This window comes from Micropterus dolomieu, linkage group LG17 (assembly GCF_021292245.1).
Source record: "Micropterus dolomieu isolate WLL.071019.BEF.003 ecotype Adirondacks linkage group LG17, ASM2129224v1, whole genome shotgun sequence".
NCBI lineage: Eukaryota > Metazoa > Chordata > Actinopteri > Centrarchiformes > Centrarchidae > Micropterus > Micropterus dolomieu.
This window is the reverse complement of record NC_060166.1, coordinates 30,370,007-30,389,630: the sequence shown is the minus strand read 5'-3', so window position 1 is coordinate 30,389,630 and position 19,624 is coordinate 30,370,007. Positions and strand designations below refer to the sequence as shown.

The 19,624-nt window shown below is 37.3% G+C and overlaps 1 protein-coding gene across 1 annotated transcript; it reads left to right on the top strand.

Annotated features, from left to right (window-relative positions):
• The first annotated feature begins 3,252 nt into the window (after positions 1-3,252).
• Positions 3,253-19,035, top strand: postnb (periostin, osteoblast specific factor b). The gene is made up of 21 exons (XM_046074852.1): positions 3,253-3,384; positions 3,901-3,999; positions 7,307-7,371; positions 7,579-7,736; positions 7,811-7,975; positions 8,077-8,223; positions 8,744-8,885; positions 9,814-10,026; positions 10,145-10,279; positions 10,987-11,135; positions 11,292-11,428; positions 11,612-11,742; positions 11,857-11,987; positions 12,218-12,320; positions 12,434-12,501; positions 12,831-12,876; positions 13,072-13,101; positions 13,432-13,623; positions 13,712-13,759; positions 16,599-16,658; positions 17,661-19,035. The coding sequence occupies exons 1-21, from the start codon at positions 3,266-3,268 to the stop codon at positions 17,687-17,689; spliced, it is 2,367 nt and encodes a 788-aa protein (XP_045930808.1). The 5' UTR covers positions 3,253-3,265; the 3' UTR covers positions 17,690-19,035.
• The last annotated feature ends 589 nt before the right edge of the window (positions 19,036-19,624 follow it).

Here is a 19,624-nt window from a genome sequence, read left to right as displayed (position 1 = left end):
AAGATCAGTTGGCCTTTGTCTTGATTTGCTTTACTGTTGAAATATTCTCTCTCATCTTGTTTACTAGGGAAAAGATTTAAGTAATAGTTTGTTACCTTCTCTTTGGCTATTTATCCACTGATTCATCTAATACAGTGCACTAGATGCACAGTTGAAAAGGAAATGTTCTTTCTGAAAGATTTCTCTTGCAATTTGTGACTTGAAGGAGAAGCATTCTCAAGACTCTGTTGCTCTTATTTGCAGGAAAAAAATGTTAATTTGGTACATTATTCATATCCAATCAGGTGTAAACTGAATCTGCCTTTAGTATTAACTTAAGATTAAATTAAGTAGCCTTCCACACAACCTTCTACAACAAGCTAGCCAAATTTTCTGTATTTCATAACACAGTTGCTCTCAAAACTAAGGAGCATTGATAGAATGTAACAAAGTTAATTTATGTAAGACCTATTCCTAAATACTTCTTGAGTATTTCCATTATATGCTACTTTATACTTCGGCAGTATATTTAACATGCTTTTTACTCTACTACACTAATTAATTTGCAGATGAAGTTAATAATTAGCTTGTGTTAAAGGTATTCTTACTTACCATGCATCAAGCACCTAGTGATGTGTAAGCGTGCAAAAGACTCAATAATGGCATCACTATATAAAGACTGTGCAAGCACTTATACTTTTAAAGTGGAAAACTACTAAACCTGCGCAGAACAGGTGATGAAAGCTGTAAAGCTTTAAATACATAGGCCTGACATTTAGCTGCATTTATTTGAAGTAATGTAATAACTACATTACTGCTGTAGGCATAGAATTAATTGACAGTAGTACCATTTAGTGATCAGTTTTATTAGTGTTCTGATAATGGTGTTTATTTTCTCATATTCTATATTTATAACTTCACACCTTCAAAGCTTGAAGCTGCAAGCAACCTTAGGTGCTGGATGAAGTATTTAGGTTGCTGTTACCATAGCAGCCGAGAGCAAGTCACACTATCTTTAGAAGGCCAATCAACAGAATATTTTGGTATTTGTACTATATCTAAAAAGCTCACTCAATTTAGATTGCTGTAGCATTTTCTTCCTTTAATTTTGCTAGTAGCCCACTAGCAACATACAAAGAGAGTAAACTGTAATTGAGATCAAAACCTACTTTATCCATTCTTTGTGACACATCAGTGTTTGTGTTTGTGTGTCTGTGAAAGTGAGTGATTCAGAGTGCTCTGAGTCAAAGTGTAAAAGCCACACTGCATTTAATTATCACTGCAGTGAGTTGAATCAATGCCATTATTTCTCCATGCAAGCAATTACAGAGTCTTTAGTTTGAAAATTGCCTGCTCATTGGAATGTTTGGATTGTAAAGTTAATGTGTTACAGTCTTTGAAACTTTAGGAGAGGTTAAAAAAATGGGTAGGGATTTTATGCATAAGTGAATTTCTAAAGGCCTTGAATAATCTGGTTCATAAGAGCCTTGCTGCCTTGAAAGTGTCATCTTTAGGACATACAGCTTGCTGAATAGTTTATTTTCTGATATTTAAAACTTTTCTACTCTCAGGATCACTGTTAAACATACATAAAATACACAAGCACAAGCAAGGCCATTTGTCTCAAATCTGTGCAGCAGTATTTGATCCTGGGCTGGGTCTTTTCCCATTTTTTACAATCCATTAACTTAGCTGGCCTGGGGGACATTACTTTCCTGCTCAAAGTTGTAACATCTGGCTAGCCAGGAGGTTGAGCAACATGTGGCAGAACAAATGGTGTAAGCCACTTGGGTATGCTGTGAATAATAAGACCCAATGGTAAAGCCTAATGACAACTACCCCGTTAGAACGAATGATGTTTGAATGGCATAAACAAACTGATGCAGCCTTCAAATGTTAGCAACCATTGTCATGGTCATTTTGCTTATTAGTAAGAAGTAGTAATTATTTGTAGTAATAAAAAAAAGTTTTTTATTTTTAAAGGAACCACAAAAGATTTAACACAGTATTATAAAGTAGCTGCTTTTATGTGTTTGACACATGTGTGCTCATGCTGTTTATGAGTTGCAGCAACTACTGGGATACTTCTGGGATTTCACGTCTGACCCATTTCACAAACGCTTATTTTGTTGTGTCTGTTGTTATCGCTAAGATGCTATTGTTTAATATTAAAGTACAAATGTCTGTGCCCTGTTAATTCATGTAATACAAGACTTGCCAATCAGTTTAAGTGTTTCAGATATAGATTGGGTTTGTGCCTTTAAATGGAAAGTGTGGCTCCAGTGAGGATACATTAGACAATATGATAAAAGAAGTTTGATTGATATCCAGAAATTAGAACTGAAAAAACCTGAACTTTCAAAACAAAAAAGTGAAGTTTGGGTTGTCTGGGTCTCGGCTTTATGGGAAGTCTTTAATAGTTCAAATAATGATTCACCCAGTATCCATACTCTCCAATGTAAAAATGATAATGTGAAAATATTAACCATGTAAAACAGTAATGCAATGAGACTAACTGCATACACTCCCTCACACCACTAGGTGGCAAACTACATTCAGAGACATTTATACAACCAGTGCTCTGGCATTTGTTCAAAGAAGATATTATGCAATATTCCTTGTTTGCAGTCCAAATAAATTACACTTTTACAGAAAAGATACAGCTGGATTCTCTATCCCATCTGCTCATGATATCTCTTATTGTGGCACTCAGCTTCAGGGCTCTAAAAAATATACTCAGCTATTGTGCACAGTATTATGTACTGAGAAATATATTTACTTAAACAATTTCTTCAAAACCTAATGTTAAGCAAAAAGTGTGATAATTCAATCAACTGTTTTATTTAATTAGTCTTAATCAAGTAACACTGTCTTTGTGCTTGAGCTGTAATGTGACTTTTTGAATTCTTAAAACAAGTGAAATAAAGAAGTCTAGAAATTTACATAAGAAATCATTTTGTGAGAAATGCATCAAATATATGCCCTTTTAAACCTGCATAAAAGAGGAATGGCAAAGATTATAAGACGTTTTCTAAATATGGTTGTGGTCCTACTTCATAAATGATTCAATACATAAAAGCATTAACTAAATATAATTTTGCATAATTTATCACACAAAAAATGCTCAGTATATTTGTGTATAGAAGTCTGTCTTTTTATAGGGTGGTCCATGTACGCATGAAATGTTGCCATCCTCCTTGAGTAGGGGGGTGAGACTTGTGGTATATAAACTCCCACTCTGAGTCTTCTCCCATTACTCTGGGTCTGGCTAGCTAGTGAACCAAGGATGAAGCTCCTTTTTATAGCTGTCTTTGCACTCTTTGTGCTCTCTACAATTGACAGGGCTGATTCTTCAGCTTATGACAAAATAGTCGCTCACAGTCGCATCAGGGCAAGACAAGAAGGGTAAGCTTATCAATATTTTTCATCCTGATTATATTGGAGTTTTTTTGACACCCTTTTGATGTAATGTTCTTTCATTTTACATGTAATACTGTTGAACCTTGAAAATAACAAGCATCAGTTGTAGCATTTATGCACATTTCTGTCTATTTAGATGAAATCTGCTACATTGTTCATTTATGGCATATGTCATGAAATGTTATTGAATAATATTGCATTTAACTTAAAAGGTTAAGCCAGCAGAGATAGTTTTAGAAACATAACTCAAATCCGACAAACCAATTTCATATCCAGCAGGCATGAATGTCATTATTTATAATTGACTGTCTGGTTTCCAAAGCAGCAGGGGTAGTTGGCAAATATTTATAGACACTCTGACAGTCTTGTCTTACCCAGCAGGGGCAGTTTGTCACATAATAATTTCAATATGAATTATATCAGAGTTTCCGTAGAATCTTGCTCATGTCTTGTACCTGGAAATTAATGCTTCATCCCCTTTTCACCCTGAATTCTCATCAGACCCAATGTCTGCGCGCTCCAGCAGGTCATGGGGACCAAGAAGAAGTACTTTAGTACTTGTCGTAATTGGCACCAAGGGGCCATCTGTGGAAAGAAAGCGTGAGTGTAATTTCATGTTTCCAACAGGACAAGTTCTGTGCATTTTTGAAAATATAGCATTTCTCTTCAGTGTTTGCTTCTCCTTAGCTGTTTTTTCTTGAAGGGTTTTGGTGGACACTTGAATGTTTCCACGGAGAGAGACATCTGTTATCTTACTTTGAATTAAACTACCGCTTAAAATGAAAAACACATTTATTGAAGCAGCCCTAAACTCTTTGTACTGAAGAGTGTCCTATTCAATCCTATAAACTGGAAATTTAGGGTTTAGGTAACGTTGGAAGCCTGGTCTTCGCTGGATGCCACAGTGGTGAACCACTGATTCCAGGATGTGATGTGGCTGCAAAATGTTGACTGTATTCATGAATGGAAAAGCTCAATCATTCTAGTCAGCCTCTTTTTCCCTTATTGTTCTAGCTCTCTCAGCACTTTTTTGTTTCAACATGGATCAAAGCCATGCCTATTTAATAGCCCCCCCACACGCATACACCCACACACATGCATACATGTTCCCTATGCTTGCTACTGGGCCAACGTCATTATGATCAGTAATCAGTAAACAGATTTACTGATTTAAATCTTATGCTCATGCAAGGTCTCCTGAAAGCAAATCTTATTACTATACTGAAGATTCCAATTTGAGTTTCACAAATATCTCTTATGTGGCTGCAAACTAAGTTTACATAGATTAGTTGGTTAATTAAAGATGATTCTGGAGAAACCCAATACTATGACAAATACCATGAGATAAAGCAAACAACGACACAGCAAGAAAATTAACTAACTTTGGCTAAGCTGTGGGTTAGCAAACTGTTGCAACATTTGCTGCTGCAAAGCTAACATGCAGAAATAAGGAGACGCTTTCCCAGAGCCAGCACACCAGCTCCAGACAGCTATATTCACAACTCTCCTGCTACCATAGCTAACATCACAACAACAGCATATGTTGGCAAAATAAACTGTAAACTAAATGTCACTGGGCAAGAGATTTATTGTTTCCAGACACACAAATAATGGCTGGAATGGTGGTGCTTAGTCCAGACTCTTTGTTTGTTTCCCATTTACAGAACCACGGCTGTACAAACACCAAAATAAAATGTCAGTGCACACCCTGACTGGACCATCCAGTGGACCATGAGGAGTTATCTGCTGAATTTGACAAAAAGAAGTGTATTGAATTAGAATCGCATACCCCACCCCACCTAAATTTAACTTTTAAGTTTTTTTTTTTTTAATGAAATGTTCATTAAACAGTATTCAGTAGTGGACAAACATGTTAAAGGGCAATTTAGCTTTCCACATAAACTTGTGTATAAGATACAATATAATAAGACATATCTCCTACTGTAATTCAGTCTAACTTACTGACCAAGATGATCTAATATGTCTTAAACTGAACAGTAGTTAACAGTTTCTGGCAATTGGTGCCCAGTCGAATTTTAATAGCCCAGTGAAAGTACTTGTCTCCACCCACTGAGGTTCAACAAATTCCAAGAATCTCCAAGAAAGCTTTGTACAACAAAACTTCCAAACTGCCCATTAGTGATGGGTTGAATGTTTATCATGAACCTTAGCGGAAAGATTATTTTATAGAAATGCTGACAAGTGAAAAGTTTCCATCTCCATGGCCAGACACAGGCCCTCTGTGTGGGAGTGCAATGTAGTGATGGCTTTGCTGACTCTGCCCCAATGGGGCTTGTGTGATCTCTTCCCAGTCCCTCCAACTCTATTCATTTTTTATTCAAATACAGCTGTTAAAGAGATCCAGTTAGCCATGACCCAGAAGCCTCAGTCTGTACCCTGTCTAAAACATTAGCAGCCATGAGCTTCTCACTGCAGTAAAGGAAGCAAATCATACTTTGAAGTCTTTGATCCAAAGTCTCAATGTTTAGTTGTGAATTGTCTGTTCTATCCACATAAGATTATTCTTGTGTGCAGTATATTTGTATAGTGTATAGTTACCAGATAATTCAATCCAAGTATGTATTTGTTTGTCCCTAACTATACAGACAAAGTCACTATTGTCCATTTTGAACAACAAATGCCACACATAAGATAGCTTTCCTGGTGGGCACATGTCACAAGGAATCTGCTAATGAAGATAAACTGCTTAACTTTGGCAAACTCCTCAGATTTGCAGCCATCTTCCTCCTTCTTTTGTGTTGTGTAGAACCAGTGGTCCCATACACCGTTTACTCCCATACACAACCAAATAGAATGCTAGTTGTTACATAGTGACATTTGAAAGTGATCAATTTGTAAAAGATGAGGACTTGATAATGTTTTTACTATTTGTCATTATTACTTTAATAGTGTTGAGTTGTAAAATGTCAGAATAAGCAGCTTCCCTGTTTTTTAACAAGAAAACACAATCTGCACTAATGAACTCTCCAGCCAACTCTGGACACATGTGGTATTGTTTACGCCTAGTAACTACATCTGTGGTGTACTTTTTGTGGGTCTGGTTGCATACCTGTTAGTTATTTGAGTTGAATATACATCTCCAAATGTCTTGTCTTCCAAGAGCTGGAAACAATGTAGTTCCAACATGTGCAAACCTGCTGATGCAAGGGGCATAATCATGTTTATATGTAGCAGATGTGCTTAGAATTTTTACTATCCTCCTTAGGCTACAGTGTCCATGCGGTGCTGTTCACAGTAAGTGGAAAGAAGAGACTGCTTCTAACATGTTTATCCAACAGCAAATAAAAATGTTCATTCATTTGTAACTAATTTATCCAAACCGAAATCACAATATTAGTTTTCTAAAGTATGTAAAAAAATAAAAATAAGATGTAAATTCTGGTGACAATTGAACAACATTGTTCTTCAGATTAGCTCAACAGTTTCCATAAAGACATTTAAATGTTCCTTGTGTCAACATGTTCCTAAAATTCAACTCTAATTACTCTCCAGTTTTTCAAGGCCAAAATCGTAATGTTTCTGAGGTTAACCAAATGCCAAGTAGTGTCCAAACTAATTGTTTAGCTTCAAAGAGGAGGTCTTGGTAATATAAATCTACTACTGTAATGGTAGCATAATCCTCAAGGCACTATTTCCATTAGGTTTTGGCCTAAGCTGTTGGATCACATGGTTTGTTTGGATAATGAAAGAGATAATGAGTTACAGATGGATCCACTGGATACACAAGCCCAACTTCAAATGATGAGTCAGCTCAATACATGGCAGCCAGAAAAAATAAAAATTTGCATATCACAGCCATATTAATGTATACTTTTAAGCAGTATTTCAAAGTATCTACTTATTTAAGGTGAGACCCACATTTATGATCTGTGTGTTTTGCCTGCAGGACTGTGCTTTATGAGTGCTGCCCGGGGTACACGAAGCTGGAGGGCATGCGTGGTTGCCCTGCAGGTACAGTGCATTAAATATTACAGTGTATAAAGGTTAGATGAGGCCATTTCTTCCAACTGTAGAGCAGCTGTCGGCTGTTTTTGAAATAAGACTAAATAAACTAGAACAGCAACATATTGTCAACACATGTAGTCTTTCTATTTCTTTTTCTATTTTCAGAAAGACATGCTGACATGTAATAATACTTATTGTTAATGTATTTCTTAGTGGCCCAAATTGACAATGTCTATAACACGTTGGGTCTGGTGAAGGCCACCTCAACCCAAAGATACGCTGACATTTCTAAGCTAAGGACTGAGATAGAGGGATCTGGATCCTTCACCTTCTTTGCCCCCAGCAACGATGCCTGGGAGGATTTGGATGAGGTGAGTCAAGAACAAAACAAAAAGCTGTGGAACCTCTCTGTCGGTTTTAACATCTTATTTTTCCCACCTAACAGGCCACGAGGAGTGCACTGGTCAGCAATGTCAACATTGAGCTGTACAACGCTCTGCATTTTCACATGGCCAACAAACGCTTCTTGACCAAAGATTTAAAGAATGGATTGACAGTCACCTCCATGTACAATGACCTTGGTCTCCAAATTAACCATTACCCCAATGGGGTGAGTGTTATAATTCAGTGTTGTCATAGCAGTCTGCTTGTAGTTGTACTAAAAACACTTTTCAGTGGTATAACATTGAAGTCTATTTATATTATGTGCAGGTGGTGACTGTGAACTGTGCCAGGATTATCTATGGCAACCAGATTGCTACCAATGGAGTTGTGCATGTCATTGACCGTGTTATCAGCGCTGTTGGAAACACAATCCAAAATGTCATTGAGGTTGACGATGACCTGACAACTCTGAGCGTGAGTACAAACAGGTTTAGGTGAAATAATGTAAACTCCTCAAGGACAAGGATTCTGAAGTAATTGCAAACACTGCTGCAAAGGTGGGTCATGTTGGGTTGCATCAGTGTTTGATAAGGGAGTTTTCACAGCAATGCAAGACAACTAACAGGGCAAAGAAGACAAATCATTTGTTTCCTTTACTTTTTCATTTAACAGGAATAGTGAACACAACAGTAAATGAGTTAGCTAAAGTTAAAATGTCTGTCTATAGGCCCTGAACACATTACAAGTTAAAATTAAAAAAAATATTGCAGGTACAATCAATCACAAAACAGCAAAACTAGACAAAGACTCCAGGCTTCAACTTATGCAGGTATTTCAATGCAATTAAAACACATGCAGAGCTTGTATTTGTGATTTTATTACTTTAAAAAAAAATTTCAGATGATTGCGCTTGTTATGCCTATATGCAATTGTTTCTGCACTCTATTGTTTATTGAAGTTCACTAAACATAATCCTGGGGAAATCATCATCTAGGATGTGGCTCAAAGCGCTGGACTGTTGGAGAAGCTGGGTGAGCCAGGACATTACACTCTCTTTGCCCCTACCAATGAAGCCTTTGAGAGTCTTGACAGCGGCGTTCTGGAGAGACTTCATAGCAACAAGGAGGTCCTCAAAGGTTAATGACTTTTTATACTTGGAGGTCTGTAATGCCCAAATGATCACTCAAGGCAATTTAAAATATTGCAGCAGAGACTGGGGCTTTATTTTAACTGTAGAAAACTAGGAACATATTTATATTTAATGATGATGGTACAGGAAAAGAAATGCAGTGGTTCCCTGGCGGCATGTTTGACTAAGACTAAGTCACCCATAAAGTGTTTTTTTCACATGTTCAACTTCTTCCAATTCAAAACAGATGAAGCCATAATGGATCTGGAACTTACACACATTTGGCAAGCTACACATACCAAAGTTGTGTCTGAGAGTAATAAAAATTAGTCTCTAGTTTGAAGTCATGTGTGATATTTTGGGTAGAAAGTCAAACAATTCAACACATTATATGACCCTTATAAATGTTGTGAGTAGGTTAGGATTAATATACTGTGGCTATGACTATTTTTCCTAAACATTTGCAAAAACTGTAGCACTATAATTGTCAATCAGAGAAGTCTTCAAATATGCAATGACTGGGAGCTCTTGAAAAATCACAGAGAAAGCAACAAAAAAGTACAGAATTTTAACATTAATATTAGCTTGTTTTGTGTGAGAGGCAGGAAACATCTGCTTCACTGAGCAAGCTGGTCAAATTGGCAACAACACAAAACTTTTTATTAGTCCACAGCTTACCCTATGATGTTAGATCAGACCATTTAACACAACGTTAAACATAACTGTGAAGAAATCCCAAGTCTTCTCAGTCAAGGACCCAAGGGATCAAAAGGGTCTTCAGGTTCCCAGGGTTTTATATCCTCAGCTGCAGTGTAACATGAGAAAGAACATAAAACATAAAACCATGCAGCCAACTGACCTGGTTTTCATTGAAACAAACATATACTATACACCTAAACCAAACATTAAATTAAAACATTGTCTCGCTTTTTCAGCTCTTTTTAATTCCCACCTCCTGGACTCAGTCCAGTGCTCTGAGGCCATTACAGTTGGCAACTCTTATGAGACCTTGGAGGGTAACAGCATTGAGATTGGTTGTGATGGCGAAAGTTTAACAGTCAACGGCATCAAGATGGTGCGCAAGAAGGACATTGTCACCACCAATGGTGTCATCCACCTTATTGACCAAGTGCTCATGCCAGACTCAGGTTAGACTCCCATTTCCTCTTTTCCTCATAATTAAGTGTCAGAAATATATATATTGTGCCAGGCTATTTTTCTAAAATCTGTATCTCACTGGTGTTGGGATTTCCTGTGCCCTTTAAGCTAAACAGGTGATGGAACTGTTGGGAAATTCCCAGTCAACCTTTGGTGACTTGGTGTCTGAGTTGGGCCTTTCTTCTGCCATGAGAGCAGATGCTGAGTACACTTTGCTGGCTCCCCTCAATGTTGCCTTCACTGGTGAGTCACATACTGATCATTACATCATGCCTGTCCCTCTGTTTTCAACTCGAAGTTGGCTAAATATGAACCCTGGCCATTCCACACTCAGTCAAAATCTGGAATAAAAGGGAATATTGTTCAGTTCCCTTCATGTGCTGACCTATAAGTGAATAGGTAGGTACATATAAGGAACTTTAGGAAAATTATGTATTTATTGAGACCATGCAGAAGCTTCATTCCATGTAAGACCAAAAACCCACTCCCCCAGAGAACATTCCTGGACTTTACTTGGTGGGAGTAGTTTTGTTTCTGTAACAAGAATGTGTAATTAATCGAGGTTGAATACTTTTATCTTTATATGCATACAGTTTTAAATGGGTGCAAGGAATGCACAAAAACAACAGTTGGATGTTACAGGACACTTACATTACATACTATAAAGTATGTTCAGTAACCTACAAATCATGAGACATATGTGTAGGTTACTGTACATGGTCCACTTACAGAACTGTGCAGTAGATCAAGTGAGAGCAGATATGTCTTGCTCAAAGTTAGTGTTGTGGCTACTGCTCTTGGGACACTGTAGCTAAAATAATAAGAATAAGAATATAAATGCTATTTCTGTTGCTAAAGACAATACATTAGATGTAAATGTACAATGCTGCTGGTATATTATTGGTATGCAGTTTTAATGGGAAATATAAAACCATTTCTTTTCCCTACAGATGAAGTGATGTCCATGGATCAGAGATTGCTCAAGATTATCCTGGAGAACCACATCTTGAAGAATAAGATTGTCCTGGGACAGTTATACAATGGGCAGAGGCTTGAGACCATTGGAGGAAAATTTCTGAGGGTCTTCATCTATCGCACAGTGCGTCCTATTCTCTGAAGCTGTGCCCCAAAATTGTGTCTGGTTGTCAAAAAACACACACTATGTGGATTACCCATATAATTTCACCATCAGTCCTCATATTCTTCAGATGTAACATGAATCCCCTTGCCTTTAACTTGTGGATTATTTCTGCAGGCTGTGTGCATTGAGAATGCCTGTCTGGTAAGAGGCAGTAAAGAAGGAAGTAATGGGGCCCTTCATCTCATGAAGACTCTGTTGAAGCCAGCGGAAAAAACTATGTTTGAGATTCTGACAGAAAATGGAGGATTCAAGTGAGTACAGAGCAATGTTAGTGAAAATTGACTGTGGTATTAAAATGCAGCATAATACTCAAACCACATATTTCTGTATCTTTCCATTAAATCCACATGGCACATATTGGAAGTGCTGTTGTTGCAATATGTCAGCCCTCAGCGGTTTCTGTAACAGCCACTGTTTTCTTCTCTGTGCTGCAGGATCTTTTTGTCTCTGATGAAAGCGGCTGGCTTGACTGACCTGCTGAAACAGGAGGGAGAATTTACTCTGTTTGCCCCAAGCGATAAAGCTTTCACTGGTTTGAGCGACAGTGATTTGGCCTTGTTGAAGAGTAGGTCTCACAGACTCCTTTTATAATTTAATGTGTTTCAAGAATATATGTTGCTTGTTAAAAATCCCACAAAATAAATTAATAGTAGTTTATTTTTGCCGTTCCTTATTTCAGGTGACATAAATGCTCTCAGAACCATCCTTCTGTATCACATCAACAATGGTGTCTTCATTGGTGGTGGTTTGGAGATTTGGGTAACAAACCTACTCAAGACTCTCCAGGGCAGCAACCTCAAAGTGACATTTGTAAGTATTTGGTGAACAGCTCGTATCTTAAGTCAATAAACTTTATTTCTAGAGTAATTCAAGTAGTAATGATGTAAAGTACAAAAAACTATTTTGTAACTCAGTGATCTCAGCAAGCCAATAACAGCATTTACTGTAGAGTTCATTCTTCATACTGTAAAAGACATGTTTATTCAAGCCCCTAATTTTGTGGTTTTCTAGTCTGTAATTGTTTTAAATGTGTCCCCCAGGCAAACAAGACTATGCAAGTGAATTCTGTAAACGTCCCTAAATCGGACATCATGGCCACAAATGGAGTCATTCACTTCGTCAACCATGTCTTGTATCCTGGAGGTACAATTTTCAACCCATCAACTTTGTTAATATCCCCTTACTTTTGTAAATCTGTCAAGAGATATACTGTTGTAAAGGCCCGACCGCAGTTAACGCCCTGCGCTTTCTTCCAGATGTCCCTGTTGGAAGCCAGGATTTCTTAATGCTATTGAAGAGGCTCATCAGTTACATGCAAATCAAGGTGTTGTATCAAAAATGTACCTCTTGTTATGAAAGCTGCAAGGTTATGTTACTCAACATAAGTACAAGACAAGAACCTGCTTGTCTTGTACTTAACCATCTGTGCAGGGCATTAGGCTAGTGGTTTTAAACAAGGCTATCATAGTGTGTGTAGTGGTTCTGACTTAGCATGGCAATTGTTTTATTTTCCTTTAAATGTGAACATTTTCCACAGAATCATTAATTATAGCATTTGTTATGAAGTATATACAAACCTTTTAAAGTATGGTCATACTGTACACCATTTTGCTAATGTGTATCTGCTATAACAGATGTGTACCTTTTTTACAGTATATTTCAGGAATCAGATATCAGGAAATTCCGCTTACATTTATGAGTAAGTAGCAATATTTTTCTGTATATTTCATTACCTCCTTTGCAATGTCACAATCACAACTGTTGCTGAACTGATAGGCCTACTTGTGTTTTTATAAAAAAATGCTATACAAAAAATTGCAATACAGTATTTTTAATCTTCTAAAAGGCATTCTTCATTGTCATTAATGGCTTTCTTATCACTTGTTGTTATCAGAGAGGATCATCACTCGTGTCGTCGAGGAAGGTACAGTAATGATGATTATATAGTATCATCGTCATGTCATTTCTAATCAGGCTGTTGGCTGTTATTTTCTGCTACTGGCTAATTCTTGTACCAGTCAGCAATAAAAATGGATCAAAGTAGAATTTTCCTATTTAATAAAATTCACGAACAAAAATATGTCAATTTACACAATTTGTGAAATTCAAACAACTTTGCAAAAATAATCTTGGACTACAATTTTGTCCATAGGTCCATTTGTTGTGATTCCTTTACAAATTATCTGTATCAAAGGGCAATGCTGTGCTGCCTGTAATTGCAATGTACTGAAACAGGACTTCTTTGCTTTTTTAGTTCCTGATGTAACCAAAGTGATAAGGGTTGTCCAAGGGGAACCCACCATTACTAAGGTTACCAGATTTGTCCAAGGGGATCCCACCATTACTAAGGTTACCAGAGTCGTCCAAGGTCAACCCTCCACCACCAAAGTTACCAGGGTCATTGAAGGTCAACCGTCCATCACCAAAGTCACCAGGGTTGTCTCAGGTAAAAAAAAAAAGTTTACTTGAATTAATATGTCATAAGCCTTATATCATTTATTGTCTTAAGAACTCATGAATGCTGTCTTCTACAGGCCCTCAGTCCTCAGTTCGCACTGGCACCACCCACATCAACCTGGAAGGTCAGTAGAACTAATTCAGATTTGAACACAGAAATTTACGGATAATTCTATTTATTATGGAGCTAAAATCCTGCCTAAACCTAACAAACATGTTTTACAAATACCCTATAATTCATTAACAAATACAGCGTGGTTTGTAAATACATAACCCCATTAACAAACTAATGCATTTTCTTTTGCAAATACAAAATATACCTATACCTAAATGCTAGCCTACTAGCTTGCTACAATTTCCCATAGAGCTTCGTGAGTTAGCTAACATTAGCTTGCAATTTCCCACTTATAAATAAAAAAATAAAGTAATATACAAACATACTATAATGGATACTAATGGTTGATTAAAATGACTTAAAACAAATTTGTAAATCACATGAAGCTGTTTAGGTACAATGTGAATGCTATCATTGGTATATTAAGGCTAAAATAACCAGAATATTAGGGATCTCTTGCCATGAGATCTCACAAGGTTAAAAAGGATGCTGTCACTACACACATTAAATGTATAACTGATAACGTAGATTCGCCGAGAGAATCAACTCTGCCCAGCTGATGTGACACTGGCGGGCGCTGCGGTAATATTCAGGTTAACCCTGTAGTGCTGTGAGCCCAGCAGTGGTAGAGTTTGGCAATATAACATCTAAAAACTGAGGCGCAAGCTTGCTCTGTTTGGGACTGTGAGCTTCACTTTATCGGAGATTCTGAAGTTAACATGTTGTGGATTTGTGTTAAGATTTCTGCCTCATCACAAATGCAGTCCTAAACTGTGCCGGTCAAACGGTCTGGAGGGTAAAACACCAGTGGAGCAATAACGTATTGCCAGAGATGCTCACAAGTCTTTGAGCTAGCAAGTCAAGTCTTAAGTAACTGAACTAGAGTCCAAGTCAAGTCTCAAGTCACTGAGTTAGAATCCAAGTCAAGTCTCAAGTCTTTGAGCAAGAGTCCAAGTCAAGTCTCAAGTCACTCGTGGTTATAATTAATGTTGTATTAACTGCTGCGTTCAATCCAGGCTGCTTATAACACTGCATAGCTGTAAGGGATTCTGTAACTGTAAACTGTTTTTAATTTACAGAGCATAACCATGTAATGTACAATGCAATTAATGACAGCTAATTATCTACTGTAAGTCAACACATTCCCCAGACTCTCAAACCAGTGTAACATTATAACTAAATAAAACTGTAACGTTGCACGATCAGGGCGGTGCGGTAGTGTGTCGCCTCACAGCAAGAAGGGCGTGGGTTCAAACCCCGGTTGTGTGGAGTTTGCATGTTCTCCCCGTGTCTGCGTGGGTTGTCTCTGGGTTCCTCCCCCCGTCCAAAGACATGCAGGCTAAGTGAATTGGTGGCTAAGTGAAATCTCCAAAATTGTCCTTACGTGTGAATGTGAGTGGTTGTTTGTCTATGTGTGGCCCTGCAATGGACTGGCGAGCTGTCCAGGGTGTACCCCGCCTTTCGCTCGCTGGGATTGGCTCCAGCCCCCTGCGACCCTGTACGCAGGATAAGCTGTTAACGATGGATGGATGCATGATCAACAATAAACCTGTAACCTGTTTTTGACAGAGCACAACCATGTAATGTGCAATACAATCAAATTCAGCTTAAACTCCTGTAAGGTAACACATTCCCCAGACTCTCAAACCAGTGTAACATTACCTAAATAAAACTGTAACGAACAATAAACCTGTAACCTGTTTGCAGCCAGCATTAATAATTAACGTGATGGCAGCCAGCGGGACGTAAATGATTACGTTAATCGACCACCACAAGTTTGGCATGTAAATAAATGCTCATTCAAGTTTTCATGGCGAACGATAGACATAACCTCCCGTAGGTCATAGCTAAAGTAAGAAGCAAGCTAATGTTAGATGGCCAATGCTGAGCTAAACATATTCACTAACCTTAGGTTACTAACCTTTTTTGCATTTAGCGCTTTTTTGTTTGGGTCTTGTTGTATGAAGTTTTAAAGCCAAAGTTTATGATGAATGGTGGAGCACCTTTCAGTGTTTGTTGTCCTCTCTCACGTGTGGCCATGCGCAGCAGATACGTAGTATGTGTTACGTAGGTAGGTTATAGGTAAGAGAGGGAGGGGAATAACAGCAAGCTCATCGGACGTTTCCTAAAAATAAACATTGTTCACGAGTCCCGCACCTCGAGTCCAAGTCAAGTCTGAAGAGATTTCTCATCAAATGATGATGCTAGTCTTCTTATATTATGACTTTTTTCTCGACATGAGAGAGAACACAGATATGAGGCTGAGATTCTGAATGTGCATGTGAAAGTTTTGAACATGAGCAGAAACACAGGAGCTATTAAAGTCCAGGAGTTTATAACTGAATTAAAATGAATTAATTTATCATTGAGGTGACAAGGTGCACATTTAAAGAGGTTACTACCCCAAACAAAGACACAAAAGAGGAGGGAAGACTAATTCATGCCTGTATGTGTGCTGACTCTGCAGGCATGATATTACGTGAGAAAAGTTGAACTACAAGAGAAACATATCTGAAAGCAGCACAGAATGCCTGAGGGCCTTACCGTTTTATATGCCAGTGTATTTTGAATTGTTTGCCTTTACATAAATAAAATATATCCTCCTTAAATTGGTGCAGAAAATTCACCAGAGTGCAGGAAATTAAGTGTTTAATTTTCAAATAATTCAGCATTGTAGATTTCCTAAAAATAGTGTTAAAATCTTGCCTCGTCTCGTTTCGATCTTGTAAACCCAATCTTGTGTTTTGTCTTGTCGTTTAAGTGTCACATCCCTAATTATTATATAAGGTAAAGTTTCTGACTGCACATATTCCAGTTTCACTTTAAGGATGTTTTTCTTTTTCCTTCAGGAGCTGACCTTTCAGAAATTGCTGACAATGAAGGGAATCCCACTCTCCAAAGAGTTTTAGGTAAAGTAAAATCAGCCAGTCTAAAACAAATCCTGCATTTGTAACAAATGCAGCCTGTGAGCCAGTGTTACTTTTACATGGCATATTCAATCATGGTGGGTGTACGAATAATTCAACATTTTGGGAAATATGCTTAGTCTACTACTCTCTTTCTTGCAGGAGTTAGATGAGATGATTGATCCCACTCTTATGTTTGTATGATAAATATGAAGCAACAACCAGAAGCCAATAGCTTAGAAGACATGAAAGAGGTACAAACCGCTAGTCTGGCTCAGTTCAAAGGTTGCTATATCTGTCTACCAACCTCTAAAGCTCACTTATTAACTATATTCAATTCAATGAGGCTTTATTGGCATGGGAAACAGATGTTTAAATTTCCAAAGCAAGTCTGAAATAAAAACAGAAGACTTAGATTTAGGAATGTTTTAGGAAGTGTCTGTGATTGGCCAAGAAATAATCCTTTACATAACCCACTATAAAACCACAATAGGTTGTCTTTCATTTCAGTTTTGAAGGAATTGAACAAACAAGGTATGACGTGTTACTTAAGAAGCCAGACATGGCAATTGTATCAATATTGTCATCTAACTCTTGTAAGGAAGCAAATAAGCATATTTCAAACTATTCCTTTAAGCCGCCCAAGTGCAGCTCGCTCTTCTTCTGCCATGCTTACCCCCACAACATTCACAGGAAAGCTATGCTGATCTTTGGTGCCGCTGCAGCTGCTGTTCATACTGTATAGCATTTCATTAGACTCACCTCCACCCCAGCATCCAACAGACTCGGAGTCTATATGCTCCCTTGTGGGAAAGTTATTATCATTTTCCCCACTTCCTACTGTGCTGAGTTTAGCATATATATATTGGGGGGGAGTGAAGACATCAGAGCCTAGATGCCAAACTTCAATGCAGTGTTTGCAATATATTCAGATAATAATTTATTCCACGTGAGTTGGCTGACTGACATGTATCTATGGTTGTATTCTTTTCCTTTTTTTACCAGCTGGCAATAGGAGAAGGGGATGGGACTGAGCATGGACGGATGAGAATATCAACGTTTTAAAGGCAGAGAGAAACACCAAACCCAGCCGTTGTAACTCGAATTTTAATATAGGGGATACACTTAAAATGTCAGTGATTTCAAATATCCTGCAATAGGTATAACTGACAAAAAGAAAATTAATTTCATAAACAATTTAATGGTGCTTTGGATTTATTTCTACTAGTGTGCAATGTTTGAAAAGAGTCTTTGAATTCAGCATATGTAAACAGTGTTCAAATTATCATGTTGGCATGACTTTAAAGATATGCAGCAAAACTTCTCTATGCCTCTACTAGAGGTGAAGGTTAAAGCAAAGATATTTTACTAGCTGTTCAGGAAGATTTATAAATCTCAGCATAATAAAATTTATAACAGAAATGATGACATGTTTTCAGACATATTCTGTTACATAGTTTTAATTTCTCTGGCTGTACATTGTTTAAAAGTTTCATGTAAATTGTTTCTCTGCTTGTAACATTTGGAACAATGTATCCAACTGCCAGTTTTGTCGTGTTTATTGTTCAAACATCTTCCAATAAAGTGCATTCTTTGATATAAAAATACCAATTTGAAAAGGGCACCTCAAGAGATCAAGAGAGTTTTTTTGGAGTCATTTCTAATGTACTTGTAAGGCTTGTGGCTTTGGGTCAGGCCCAGATCCTCTGTTTTTTGGCTCATGTGCAAAACTCTTCAGTGCAGTTTATAGCTTCTTGGATGGACTAAAATGGGTAAAACACAAACATGGAGAAATGGAAAAAGCAATTTTTTGTTCATTTGTAATTTTACTGTACATTAAAAAGATGAAGTCATCCTACTCATTATCATTGTGGTGCCATTGACATGCTGCTTTATTTAGTAATATTTCAAATGACATCTTAAGTGAAGCATTGTGTCTGTTCATCATCGTCAGTGGCCTGTGGAAAATCGAAATAATTACTTGCCTGCCAATGAAACAAGTACAAAAATATGTTGCCTTATTTACTATAAAGAAATACGTATGACATGTGAGATATGTGACATATGATGTATGAGATGTACTGTATGTATGATAGAAAATAGATGATAGCACTTAAATCCTATACCTTGTTTTTTGCTTGCTTACTTACATCACTAAAGACTAATGAATAAAGAGGCACCATATCTCAAATGGAGTTTTGATACACTGTCTTCGTTCCAGGGGGATTGACTGATCCTAATTCAGTGACAGTGACATCCTTAGCTGCACAGATACAGTATGGCAGTATGAAAATATTGTTATTAAGTTGTCTGTTTGTAATGCTGGAGATGTGCTGGAAATCAGCTCTCCATGGCCATAAAAATAAACCATTTATCTTTCTGTTTGTTTGATTTTTATATAAAATTTCCACCTTCACTAAAATTCTTGAGTTACATTTGGTTTACCAACAAAGAATAACATACTGCTACAGTAACATCTTGCTACATAGAAAATTAATACATTATGTAGTCAGATGCGCAGCAGGAAATGGTTTATACATGTACAAAATTGTCTGAGAATTGAGAAAAAATCTTTTGGAGGATCATATTGCTTTTCCATTTGGTCTTTCATTTTCCACACTGAACTCAGCAGCGATCTACCAATCAATTATCAAGTCATCTATGAGACTGCTAGTATCATCAACAATGGATTCACCAGATTTACCACACTGTGGATTTTGGACAAAACACTATTTTCAAAACATGTTCTTACAGCTAGAAAATGGAATTAGCATGTGAAATTTTACAATAAAACTGCATTAATTTCTGTGTGTTCCAGAATTCAATAATACATTAAATATGTTATACCAGTTAGATAATTTATAGGAAAGAGAATTTGGACTAATTGCACCTCTTCTTCAGTGTCATTCTTCCAAGATTTGATAAAAACACATTTTATAGCTGTTATTGTTGTATTTAACTGAGCAGAT

Coding starts and splice junctions, on each gene's coding strand:
- postnb (XM_046074852.1), top strand. CDS start 3,266: ATGAAGCTCCTTTTTATAGCTGTCTTTGCACTCTTTGTGCTCTCTACA. Junction 11,988..12,217: donor GCAACCTCAAAGTGACATTT/GTAAGTATTTGG, acceptor TGTGTCCCCCAG/GCAAACAAGACTATGCAAGT. Junction 12,877..13,071: donor AATTCCGCTTACATTTATGA/GTAAGTAGCAAT, acceptor TGTTGTTATCAG/AGAGGATCATCACTCGTGTC.